The 13,223-nt window shown below is 51.6% G+C and overlaps 1 protein-coding gene across 1 annotated transcript in view; it reads right to left on the bottom strand.

Moving 5' to 3' along the window:
* Window positions 1-5,901, bottom strand: part of golga7bb (golgin A7 family, member Bb) — a gene marked incomplete at its 5' end in the record, with an annotated part of 13,964 nt that extends 8,063 nt beyond the window's left edge. Inside the window, 1 exon segment of the mRNA XM_065023055.1 lies at window positions 5,770-5,901. Coding sequence (XP_064879127.1) covers window positions 5,770-5,901 — 132 coding nt within the window.
* Window positions 5,902-13,223: the final 7,322 nt, after the last annotated feature.

Raw genomic sequence — 13,223 nt, 5'->3', positions numbered from 1 at the left:
CTTACTCTAAACCCAACCTTAGCCCTTATCCTAACCCTTACATTAAACCCAACCTTAACCCTTATCCTAACCCTTACTCTAAACCCTTATCCTAACCCTTACTCTAAACCCTTACTTTAACCCTTATCCTAACCCTTACTATAAACCCAACCTTAACCCTTACTCTAAACCCTTACTTTAACCCTTATCCTAACCCTTACTCTAAACCCTTACTTTAACCCTTATCCTAACCCTTACTCTAAACCCAACCTTAACCCTTATCCTAACCCTTACATTAAACCTAACCTTAACCCTTATCCTAACCCTTACTCTAAACCCAACCTTAACCCTTATCCTAACCCTTACATTAAACCCAACCTTAACCCTTACTCTAAACCCTTACTTTAACCCTTATCCTAACCCTTACTCTAAACCCAAACGTAACCCTTACTCTAAACCCTTACTGTAACCCTTATCCTAACCCTTACTCTAAACCTAACCTTAACCCTTATCCTAACCCTTATTCTTACCCTAACCTTAGCCCTTATCCTAACCCTTACCATAAACCTAACCTTAACCCTCATCCTAACCTTTACTCTAACCTAACCATAACCCTAACCTTAGCAAGCAGTTGCTTATTGATAGTATGACCATCTGTAAAGCAGATGGACATTCCAGACTATCCAAATAAAGTGTGACGAGAGTTGTACTGTCACTGGTTTAAAAACACTGCTATGATTCTGTACATTAGTTACACTTGTGAACTCGGAATTGGACATGAGGAGAAGAAATAGTCTGGAGGTGTCTGTTTTACTGAGAGAACTGACAGAACTGTAAGCTCACTCTCAAAGCTATCTGTTTCTGAAACAATCCTTCTCCTGTCCCCCTCTCTATCCATCTTCTCACTCATCACCTCTTCCTCTCTTCACTCTCCCTCTCTCTTTAAACTTGCCTCTCTACCTGCTTCCCTCACTCTGTCTCTGTACGTGACATGACATCCCCCGTACTCCCCCTATACCCCACCTCCCTATATCCTCTCCCCCTATACCCCACCTCCCTATGTCCTCTCCCCCTATACCCCACCTCCCTATGTCCTCTCCCCCTATACCCCACCTCCCTATGTCCTCTCCCCCTATACCCCACCTCCCTATGTCCTCTCCCCCTATACCCCACCTCCCTATGTCCTCTCCCCCTATACACCACCTCCCTATGTCCTCTCCCCCTATACCCCACCTCCTATGTCCTCTCCCCCTATACCCCACCTCCCCTATGTCCTCTCCCCCTCCCCTATACCCCACCTCCCCTATGTCCTCTCCCCCTCCCCTATACCCCACCTCCTATGTCCTCTACCCCCTCTCCCCCCACCTCCCTATGTCCTCTCCCCATCCCCCCTCCCTCCTCCCCTATACCCCACCTCCTATGTCCTCTCCCCCTCCCCTATACCCCACCTCCCTATGTCCTCTCCCCCCTCCCCCCACCTCCCTATGTCCTCTCCCCCATCCCCCTCCCTCCTCCCTATACCTCACCACCCTATGTCCCCTCCCCCTCCCTCCTCCCCTATACCCTACCTCCCTATGTCCTCTCCCCATCCCCTATACCCTACCTCCCTATGTCCTCTCCCCTATACCCCACCTCCCTATGTCCTCTCCCCCTATACCCCACCTCCCTATGTCCTCTCCCCCTATACCCCACCTCCCTATGTCCTCTCCCCCTCTCCCCACCTCCCTATGTCCTCTCCCCCTATACCCCACCTCCTATGTCCTCTCCCCCCTATACCCCACCTCCCTATGTCCTCTCCCCCTATACCCCACCTCCCTATGTCCTCTCCCCCTATACCCCACCTCCCTATGTCCTCTCCCCCTATACCCCACCTCCCTATGTCCTCTCCCCCTATACACCACCTCCTATGTCCTCTCCCCCTCCCCTATACCCCACCTCCCTATGTCCTCTCCCCCTATACACCACCTCCCTATGTCCTCTCCCCCTATACACCACCTCCCTATGTCCTCTCCCCCTCCCCTATACCCCACCTCCCTATGTCCTCTCCCCCTATACCCCACCTCCATATGTCCTCTCCCCCTATACCCCACCTCCTATGTCCTCTCACCCCTATACCCCACCTCCCTATGTCCTCTCCCCCTATACACCACCTCCCTATGTCCTCTCCCCCTATACCCCACCTCCCTATGTCCTCTCCCCCTATACCCCACCTCCCTATGTCCTCTCCCCCTCCCCTATACCCCACCTCCTATGTCCTCTCCCCCTCCCCTATACCCCACCTCCCTATGTCCTCTCCCCCTCTCCCCACCTCCTATGTCTTCTCCCCCATCCCCCTCCCTCCTCCCCTATACCCCACCTCCCTATGTCCTCTCCCCCTCCCCTATACCCCACCTCCTATGTCCTCTCCCCCTCTCCCCCACCTCCCTATGTCCTCTCCCCCATCCCCCTCCCTCCTCCCCTATACCTCACCACCCTATGTCCCCTCCCCTCCCCTCCTCCCCTATACCCTACCTCCCTATGTCCTCTCCCCATCCCTATACCCTACCTCCCTATGTCCTCTCCCCCTATACCCCACCTCCCTATATCCTCTCCCGCCTATACCCCACCTCCCTATGTCCTCTCCCCCTCTCCCCCCACCTCCCTATGTCCTCTCCCCCATCCCCCTCCCTCCTCCCCCTATACCCCACCTCCCTATGTCCTCTCCCCCTCCCCTATACCCCACCTCCCTATGTCCTCTCCCCCTCTCCCCCACCTCCCCATGTCCTCTCCCCCATCCCCCTCCCTCCTCTCCTATACCTCACCACCCTATGTCCCCTCCCCCTCCCTCCTCCCCTATACCCCACCTCCCTATGTCCTCTCCCCCATCCCCTATACCCCACCTCCCTATGTCCTCTCCCCCTATACCCCACCTCCCTATGTCCTCTCCCCCTATACCCCACCTCCCTATGTCCTCTCCCCCTCCCCTATACCCCACCTCCCTATGTCCTCTCCCCCATCCCCCTCCCTCCTCCCCTATACCTCACCTCCCTATGTCGTCTCCCCCTATACCCCGCCTCCCTATGTCCTCTCCCCCATCCCCCTCCCTCCTCCCTATACCTCACCTCCCTATGTCCTCTCCCCCTCCCCTATACCCTACCTCCCTATGTCCTCTCCCCCTATACCCCACCTCCCTATATCCTCTCCCGCCTATACCCCACCTCCCTATGTCCTCTCCCCCTCTCCCCCACCTCCCTATGTCCTCTCCCCCATCCCCCTCCCTCCTCCCCTATACCCCACCTCCCTATGTCCTCTCCCCCTCCCCTATACCCCACCTCCCTATGTCCTCTCCCCCTCTCCCCCACCTCCCTATGTCCTCTCCCCCCATCCCCCTTCCTCCTCTCCTATACCTCACCACCCTATGTCCCCTCCCCCTCCCTCCTCCCCTATACCCCACCTCCCTATGTCCTCTCCCCCATCCCCTATACCCCACCTCCCTATGTCCTCTCCCCCTATACCCCACCTCCCTATGTCCTCTCCCCCTATACCCCACCTCCCTATGTCCTCTCCCCCTCCCTATACCCCACCTCCTATGTCCTCTCCCCCATCCCCCTCCCTCCTCCCCTATACCTCACCTCCCTATGTCGTCTCCCCTATACCCCGCCTCCCTATGTCCTCTCCCCCATCCCCCTCCCTCCTCCCCTATACCTCACCTCCCTATGTCCTCTCCCCCTCCCCTCCCCTATACCCCACCTCCCTATGTCCTCTCCCCCTCCCTATACCCCACCTCCCTATGTCCTCTCCCCCATCCCCCTCCCTCCTCCCCTATACCTCACCTCCCTATGTCCTCTCCCCCTATACCCCGCCTCCCTATGTCCTCTCCCCCATCCCCCTCCCTCCTCCCCTATCCCACCTCCTATGTCCTCTCCCCATCCCCCTCCCTCCTCCCCTATACCCCACCTCCTTCTGTCCTCTCCCCCATCCCCCTCCCTCCTCCCCTATACCTCACCTCCCTATGTCCCCTCCCTCCTCCCTATGTCCTCTCCCCCAATCCCCTTCCCTCCTCCCTATACCCCACCTCCCTATGTCCTCCCTATACCTCAACTCCTATGTCCTCTCCCCATCCCCCTCCCTCCTCCCCTATACCCCACCTCCCTATGTCCTCTCCCCCATCCCCCTCCCTCCTCCCCTATACCTCACCTCCCTATGTCCTCTCCCCCATCCCCCTCCCTCCTCCCCTATACCTCACCTCCCTATGTCTGCTCCCCCATCCCCCCTCCCTCCTCCCCTATACCTCACCTCCCTATGTCCCCCTCCATATGTCCCCCTCCCAACCTCCATATGTCCCCCTCCCCTATACCCCACCACCCTATATCCCCTCCCCTCTCTCCTCCCCTATAACCCACCACCCTGTGTCCCCTCCCCTCCCTCCTCCCCTATACCCCACCACCCTATGTCCCCTCCCCCTCCCCTATTTCCCACCTCCATATATTCTCTCCCCTCCCTAAACCCCCTCCCTTTATTCCTCCCCGCTCCCTATACCCCACCTACCTATATCCTCTCCCTCCTCCCATAGAATATCACCTCCCTATGTCCCCTCCCCTATACGCCACCTCCCAATGTCCCCTCCCCCTCCCTTATACCCCACCTACCTATGTCCCCTGTCCCTCCCCTATACCCCACCTCCCGATGTCCCCTCCCCCTCCCTTATACCTCACCTACCTATGTCCCCTATCCCCTCCCCTATACCCCTATACCCCACCTCCCAATGTCCCTCCCCTCCCTTATACCCCACCTCCCGATGTCCCCTCCCCCTCCCTTATACCCCACCTACCTATGTCCCCTGTCCCCTCCCCTATACGCCACTTCCCAATGTCCCCTCCCCCTCCCTTATACCCCACCTACCTATGTCCCCTGTCCCTCCCCTATACCCCACCTCCGATGTCCCTCCCCCGTCCCTGCCCTATACCCCACCTCCCCATGTCCCTCCCCTATGCCCCACCTCCCTATGCCCCCTCCCCTATACCCCATCTCCCTATGTCCCTCCCCCTCCCTTATACCCCACCTCCCCATTTACCCTCCCCTATACCCCACCTCCGTATGTCCCCTCCCCCTCCCCTATACCCCACCTCCCTATGTCCCCCCCCTCCCCTATCCCCACCTCCCTATGTCCCCTGTCCCCCCCTCCCCACCTCCCGATGTCCCTCCCCCCCCCTTATACCTCACCTACCTATGTCCCCTGTCCCCCCCTCCCCTATACCCCACCTCCCAATGTCCCTCCCCCTCCCTTATACCCCACCTCCCGATGTCCCCTCCCCCCTTATACCCCACCTACCTATGTCCCCTGTCCCCTCCCCTATACGCCACCTCCCAATGTCCCCTCCCCTCCCTTATACCCCACCTACCTATGTCCCCTGTCCCTCCCCTATACCCCACCTCCGATGTCCCCTCCCCGTCCCCTCCCCTATACCCCACCTCCCCATGTCCCTCCCCTATGCCCCACCTCCCTATGCCCCCTCCCCTATACCCCATCTCCCTATGTCCCCTCCCCCTCCCTTATACCCCACCTCCCCATTTACCCTCCCCTATACCCCACCTCCGTATGTCCCCTCCCCCTCCCCTATACCCCACCTCCCTATGTCCCCTCCCCCTCCCCTATACCCCACCTCCCTATGTCCCCTCCCCCTATACCCCACCTCCCTATGTCCTTTCCCCCTCCCCCTCCTCTATACCCAACCTCCCTATGTCCCCTCTCCCCTCCCCTCTCATCTCTTGGACATGAGATGTGTCACACAGGTGTGTGTGTGTGCTCACCCTGCTGTCCAGCTCAGAGGGGAACTTAGTCTGGAAGCGACAGGTAGTCCCTTGGCTGTAGTCTCTCTGGATGAACACCTTGGTGGCTACAGACACACTGTGTCTCAACTCCTGTAGGTTATGGAACTATGGAGAGAGAGAGACAGAGAGAGGGGAGAGACGGGAGAGAGAGGGGGAGAGAGGGAGAGAGAGACGGAGAAGGACAGAGAGAGACAGAGAGGGGGAGAGAGACGGAGAAGGACAGAGAGAGACAGAGAAGGGGAGAGAGAGGCAGAGAGAGGGAGAGAGAGAGACATAGGGAGACAGAGAGAGACAGAGAGGGGGAGAGAGAGACGGAGAAGGGGAGAGAGAGGCAGAGAGAGGGAGAGAGAGAGACATAGGGAGACAGAGAGAGACAGAGAGGGGGAGAGAGAGGGGGAGAAGGACAGAGAGAGACAGAGAAGGGGAGAGAGATGCAGAGAGAGGGAGAGAGAGAGACATAGGGAGACAGAGAGAGACAGAGAGGGGGAGAGAGACGGAGAAGGACAGAGAGAGACAGAGAAGGGGAGAGAGAGGCAGAGAGAGGGAGAGAGAGACATAGGGAGACAGAGAGAGACAGAGAGGGGGAGAGAGAGTGAGAAGGGAGAGAGAGGCAGAGAGAGGGAGAGAGAGAGACATAGGGAGACAGAGAGAGACAGAGAGGGGAGAGAGAGGGGAGAGAGGGAGAGAGAGACGGAGAAGGACAGAGAGAGACAGAGAGGGGGAGAGAGGGAGAGAGAGAGACGGAGAAGGACAGAGAGAGACAGAGAGGGGAGAGAGAGCAGAGAGAGGGAGAGAGAGAGACATAGGGAGACAGAGAGAGACAGAGAGGGGGAGAGAGAGGCAGAGAGAGGGAGAGAGAGAGACATAGGGAGACAGAAGAGAGACAGAGAGGGGAGAGAGAGACAGAGAGGGGGAGAGAGAGGGGGGAGAGAGGAGAGAGAGAGAGGAGAAGGACAGAGAGAGACAGAGAGGGGGAGAGAGGAGAGAGAGAGACGGAGAAGGACAGAGAGAGACAGAGAGGGGGAGAGAGAGGCAGAGAGAGGGAGAGAGAGACGGAGAAGGACAGAGAGAGACAGAGAGGGGGAGAGAGAGGGGGAGAAGGACAGAGAGAGACAGAGAGGGGGAGTGTGAAATAAAGAGGGGTAGGGGAGAGAGGGAGAAGGAGAACATACAGACAATGCAGTACAGTCCCCTTAATGTCTCTCTCAGTGGCTGCAATCACCTCTCCCTCCATCCCTCCAATCCATCTCTCCCTCCATCCCTCTCTCCCTCAATCTCTCTGCCATCCCTCTCTCCCTCAGTGGATCTAAATATAAGTTTGACTAACACTAACATGCCTCTCCCTTCGTCCCTCTCAAAGCTGCATTTGTACAACAGTAAGCAGGCCACTACTCATGAATTTATCATCTCTGCATTATTTCAAGAGGAAAAGAGAATAGAGGGGGATGAGAGGAGGAGAGGGAGAGAGAGAAGAGAGGGATGAGAGGAGGAGAGAAATAAGAGGGGGATGAGAGGAGGAGAGGGAGAGAGAAGAAAAGAGGGATGAGGGGAAGAGAGGGAGAGAGAGAAGATGGGGATGAGAGGAGAGGGAGAGAGAAGAGGGGGATGAGAGGAAGAGAGAAGAGAGGTAGGCTCTGACAGCCCTTAGTCAGTCCCGTGAGATTAGTCTTTCTTTCTCAAGCTCAGGTTTTTCTTCCTTCCATCTTTTCTTCTCCATCCTTCTGTTGCTTGTTTACCACAACAAGCGTTCTTCTTTTCATTGTGAATGAAGAGGTAGATACAGGAATTTGAATTGCATCAAATACAAAAGATCTTAAAATGGAAACTGTAAATGGTATTGTCAAGCTGCATACTACAGTTGTAGTTCAGGATATTGACATACTTGATGATAGGAATCAGTGTACTTTTCCAATTGATTTATTTGCATTTTAAAGCAGCATTTAAAGCAGCAGCTACTCTTCCTGGGGTCCGCACAAAACATGAAACATGACATAATACAGATCATTTAAAAAAAAGAACAGATCGAGGACAGAACTACATCCATTTAAAAAAACACCCATAGCCTACATATCAATACACACATAACAGGGGAGAGGCGTTGTGCCGTGAGGTGTTGCTTTATCTGTTTTTTGAAACCAGGTTTGTTGTTCATTTGAGCAATATGAAATGGAAGGGAGGTCCATTCAATAATGGCTCTATAAAATACTGTACGCTTTCTTGAATTTGTTCTGGATATACATCTTGAATTTGTTCTGGATATACACCTTGAATTTGTTCTGAATATACATCTTGAATTTGTTCTGGATATACATCTTGAATTTGTTCTGGATATACATCTTGAATTTGTTCTGGATATACACCTTGAATTTGTTCTGAATATACATCTTGAATTTGTTCTGGATATACATCTTGAATTTGTTCTGGATATACATCTTGAATTTGTTCTGGATATACACCTTGAATTTGTTCTGGATATACACCTTGAATTTGTTCTGGATATACACCTGGAATTTGTTCTGGATATACACCTTGAATTTGTTCTGGATATACACCTTGAATTTGTTCTGGATATACACCTTGAATTTGTTCTGAATATACATCTTGAATTTGTTCTGGATATACATCTTGAATTTGTTCTGGATATACACCTTGAATTTGTTCTGGATATACACCTTGAATTTGTTCTGGATATACACCTGGAATTTGTTCTGGATATACACCTTGAATTTGTTCTGGATATACACCTTGAATTTGTTCTGGATATACATCTTGAATTTGTTCTGGATATACACCTTGAATTTGTTCTGGATATACACCTTGAATTTGTTCTGGATATACACCTTGAATTTGTTCTGGATATACATCTTGAATTTGTTCTGGATATACACCTTGAATTTGTTCTGGATATACATCTTGAATTTGGTCTGGATATACACCTTGAATTTGTTCTGAATATACATCTTGAATTTGTTCTGGATATACATCTTGAATTTGTTCTGGATATACACCTTGAATTTGTTCTGGATATACACCTTGAATTTGTTCTGGATATACATCTTGAATTTGTTCTGGATATACACCTTGAATTTGTTCTGAATATACATCTTGAATTTGTTCTGAATATACATCTTGAATTTGTTCTGGATATACACCTTGAATTTGTTCTGGATATACATCTTGAATTTGTTCTGGATATACACCTGGAATTTGTTCTGGATATACACCTGGAATTTGTTCTGGATATACACCTGGAATTTGTTCTGGATATACACCTGGAATTTGTTCTGGATATACACCTGGAATTGGTTCTGGATATACACCTGAGCTGGTAGCCATCTGGTTTATCCAAGATGGCGTAGCAGTCGGACGTCTTGTCGTGTCGTGTCCCTTGTATATATCGTTTTTTTTTTAAAACATATTTTTCTTCGCATATCTTTTAAAACATTTAAACCTCAACTTCTAAATACTCTCCTGCAACCCGCCTCACCCAATGTAGCGCGGATCTGCTTTTTTTCTAAAGTACTTATATCTACTTCGGATCCGGAACCTCTCAACTGAAGCTAGCCAGCTAACTACCAGCAAACCATTGCTAGCGGTCATCAGCTAACTGGTCATCAGCTAACCTTTAGCTCGGAAAGCTCTCGCCAGTTCGAACAACGCGACCCTAACCAGAGCATAACGGACCTATTATTATTTTTATTTTTTTTTATCCCCGGATTCCCCCCGCAAACGGAACATTTTCAGCTGGAACTTCACAACTAGCTAACTAGCTAACCGCAATCCCGGATGATTACTCCTGGCTAGCGTTTCCATCCACTTAGCTTGAAGCTAGCCCAGCCAGAGCTCCTGTGCTACCACCGAAGCATACTCCTGGGCTACAATATCCGGACCCACGACTGGTCTATCGACGTCACCGAATGAAGAGGCATAAACAGACTCACCCCATCGCGACGTCCCCAAATGACTAACTTTCTAGCCCTTGCTATCGGCAGGGTAGCCTAGTGGTTAGAGTGTTGGACTAGTAACTGGAAGGTTGCAAGTTCAAACCCCCGAGCTGACAAGGTACAAATCTGTCGTTCTGCCCCTGAACAGGCAGTTAACCCACTGTTCCTAGGCCGTCATTGAAAATAAGAATTTGTTCTTAACTGATTTGCCTAGTTAAATAAAGGTAAAAAAATAAAAAAATAAAAATTAATCTGCTTGCTTGCTAATTCGGCCTGCTAGCTTGCTCAGCCCCGGCCTACTAACTGTTAGCTTGTTAGCACAGGCCTTCTACCTGTCTGAATCGCCGCGTCCCCAGCCAGCCCAACCACTCACTGGACCCATATTTACTTTCAATCTCTTTTCAATTTTTAATTCGATTATACCTTCCGGTAACCTGCCTCACCCAATGTGATACGGAATCGCTATTATTTTTTATTTTTAGAACACATTCAAGAACCTCCAGAAGCTAACCAGCTAACTAGCTACAAGATATTTAGTCATTGTTAGCCACTGCTAGCGGCTTTACCTTCTGCACAGCCAGCCAGTTTTTACCTGGATAATACTCGCCAGTCCCATCCACCGCTGCCCCCTGGACACTGATCACTTGGCTACATAGCTGATGCATGCTGGACTGTCCATTAATCACGGTACTCCATTATGCTTGTTTATGTTTTATCTGTCAGCCCCAGCCACACTCAGGCTCTGTGTGTAGTTAATCCGACCCTCCCTGCCTAGTCAACGCCATTTTACCTGCTGTTGTTGTGCTAGCTGATTAGCTGTTGTTGTCTCACCTACTGTTTAGCTAGCTCTCCCAATTCAACACCTGTGATTACTGTATGCCTCGCTGTATGTCTCTCTCAAATGTCAATATGCCTTGTATACTGTTGTTCAGGTTAGTTATCATTGTTTTAGTTTACAATGGAGCCCCTAGTTCCACTCTTCATACCCCTGATACCTCCTTTGTCCCACCTCCCACACATGCAGTGACCTCACCCATTACAACCAGCATGTCCAGAGATACAATCTCTCTCATCATCACCCAGTGCCTGGGCTTACCTCCGCTGTACCCGCACCCCACCATACCCCTGTCTGCGCATTATGCCCTGAATATATTATATCATGCCCAGAAATCTGCTCCTTTTACTCTCTGTCCCCAACGCTCTAGGCGACCAGTTTTGATAGCCTTTAGCCGCACCCTCATACTACTCCTCCTCTGTTCCGCGGGTGATGTGGAGGTAAACCCAGGCCCTGCATGTCCCCAGGCACCCTCATTTGTTGACTTCTGTGATCAAAAAAGCATGTCAACATCAGAAGCCTCCTCCCTAAGTTTGTTTTACTCATTGCTTTAGCACACTCTGCTAACCCTGATGTCCTTGCCGTGTCTGAATCCTGGCTCAGGAAGGCCACCAAAAATTCTGAGATTTCGATACCCAGCTATAACATTTTCCGTCAAGATAGAACCGCCAAAGGGGGAGGAGTTGCAGTCTACTGCAGAGATAGCCTGCAAGGTAATGTCATACTTTCCAGGTCCATAGCCAAACAGTTCGAACTACTAATTTTAAAAATGACTCTCTCCAGAAATAAGTCTCTCACTGTTGCCGCCTGCTACCGACCCCCCTCAGCTCCCAGCTGTGCCCTGGACACCATTTGTGAATTGATCGCCCCCCATCTAGCTTCAGAGTTTGTTCTGTTAGGTGACCTAACCTGGGATATGCTTAACACCCCGGCAGTCCTACAATCTAAGCTAGATGCCCTCAATCTCACACAAATCATCAAGGAACCCACCAGGTACAACCCTAAATCTGTAAACAAGGGCACCCTCATAGATGTCATCCTGACCAACTGGCCCTCCAAATACACCTCCACTGTCTTCAACCAGGATCTCAGCGATCACTGCCTCATTGCCTGTGTCCGTAATGGGTCCGCAGTCAAACGACCACTGATGACCATTGACCTCATCCCGTCAGTTGAGGATGCCTGGTCATTCTTTAAAAGTAACTTCCTCACCATTTTAGATAAGCATGCTCCGTTCAAAAAATGCAGAACTAAGAACATATATAGCCCTTGGTTCACTCCAGACCTGACTGCCCTCGACCAGCACAAAAACATCCTGTGGCGGACTGCAATAGCATCGAATAGTCCCCGCGATATGCAACTGTTCAGGGAAGTCAGGAACCAGTACACGCAGTCAGTCAGGAAAGCTAAGGCCAGCTTCTTCAGGCAGAAGTTTGCATCCTGTAGCTCCAACTCCAAAAAGTTCTGGGACACTGTGAAGTCCATGGAGAACAAGAGCACCTCCTCCCAGCTGCCCACTGCACTGAGGCTAGGTAACACGGTCACCACCGATAAACCCATGATTATCGAAAACTTCAACAAGCATTTCTCAACGGCTGGCCATGCCTTCCGCCTGGCTACTCCAACCTCGGCCAACAGCTCCGCCCCCCCCCCCGCAGCTACTCGCCTAAGCCTCTCCAGGTTCTCCTTTACCCAAATCCAGATAGCAGATGTTCTGAAAGAGCTGCAAAACCTGGACCCGTACAAATCAGCTGGGCTTGACAATCTGGACCCTCTATTTCTGAAACTATCCGCCGCCATTGTCGCAACCCCTATTACCAGCCTGTTCAACCTCTCTTTCATATCGTCTGAGATCCCCAAGGATTGGAAAGCTGCCGCAGTCATCCCCCTCTTCAAAGGGGGAGACACCTTGGACCCAAACGGTTACAGACCTATATCCATCCTGCCCTGCCTATCTAAGGTCTTCGAAAGCCAAGTCAACAAACAGGTCACTGACCATCTCGAATCCCACCATACCTTCTCCGCTGTGCAATCTGGTTTCCGAGCCGGTCACGGATGCACCTCAGCCACGCTCAAGGTACTAAACGATATCATAACCGCCATCGATAAAAGACAGTACTGTGCAGCCGTCTTCATCGACCTTGCCAAGGCTTTCGACTCTGTCAATCACCATATTCTTATCGGCAGACTCAGTAGCCTCGGTTTTTCGGATGACTGCCTTGCCTGGTTCACCAATTACTTTGCAGACAGAGTTCAGTGTGTCAAATCGGAGGGCATGCTGTCCGGTCCTCTGGCAGTCTCTATGGGGGTGCCACATGGTTCAATTCTCGGGCCGACTCTTTTCTCTGTATATATCAATGATGTTGCTCTTGCTGCGGGCGATTCCCTGATCCACCTCTACGCAGACCACACCATTCTATATACTTCCGGCCCGTCCTTGGACACTGTGCTATCTAACCTCCAAACGAGCTTCAATGCCATACAACACTCCTTCCGTGGCCTCCAACTGCTCTTAAACGCTAGTAAAACCAAATGCATGCTTTTCAACCGTTCGCTGCCTGCACCCGCACGCCTGACCAGCATCACCACCCTGGATGGTTCCGACCTTGAATATGTGGACATCTATAAGTACCTAGGTGTCTGGCTAGACTGTA

Source organism: Oncorhynchus nerka, linkage group LG10, assembly GCF_034236695.1.
Source record: "Oncorhynchus nerka isolate Pitt River linkage group LG10, Oner_Uvic_2.0, whole genome shotgun sequence".
Lineage (NCBI taxonomy): Eukaryota > Metazoa > Chordata > Actinopteri > Salmoniformes > Salmonidae > Oncorhynchus > Oncorhynchus nerka.
This window is presented reverse-complemented; position numbering and strand designations above follow the sequence as displayed.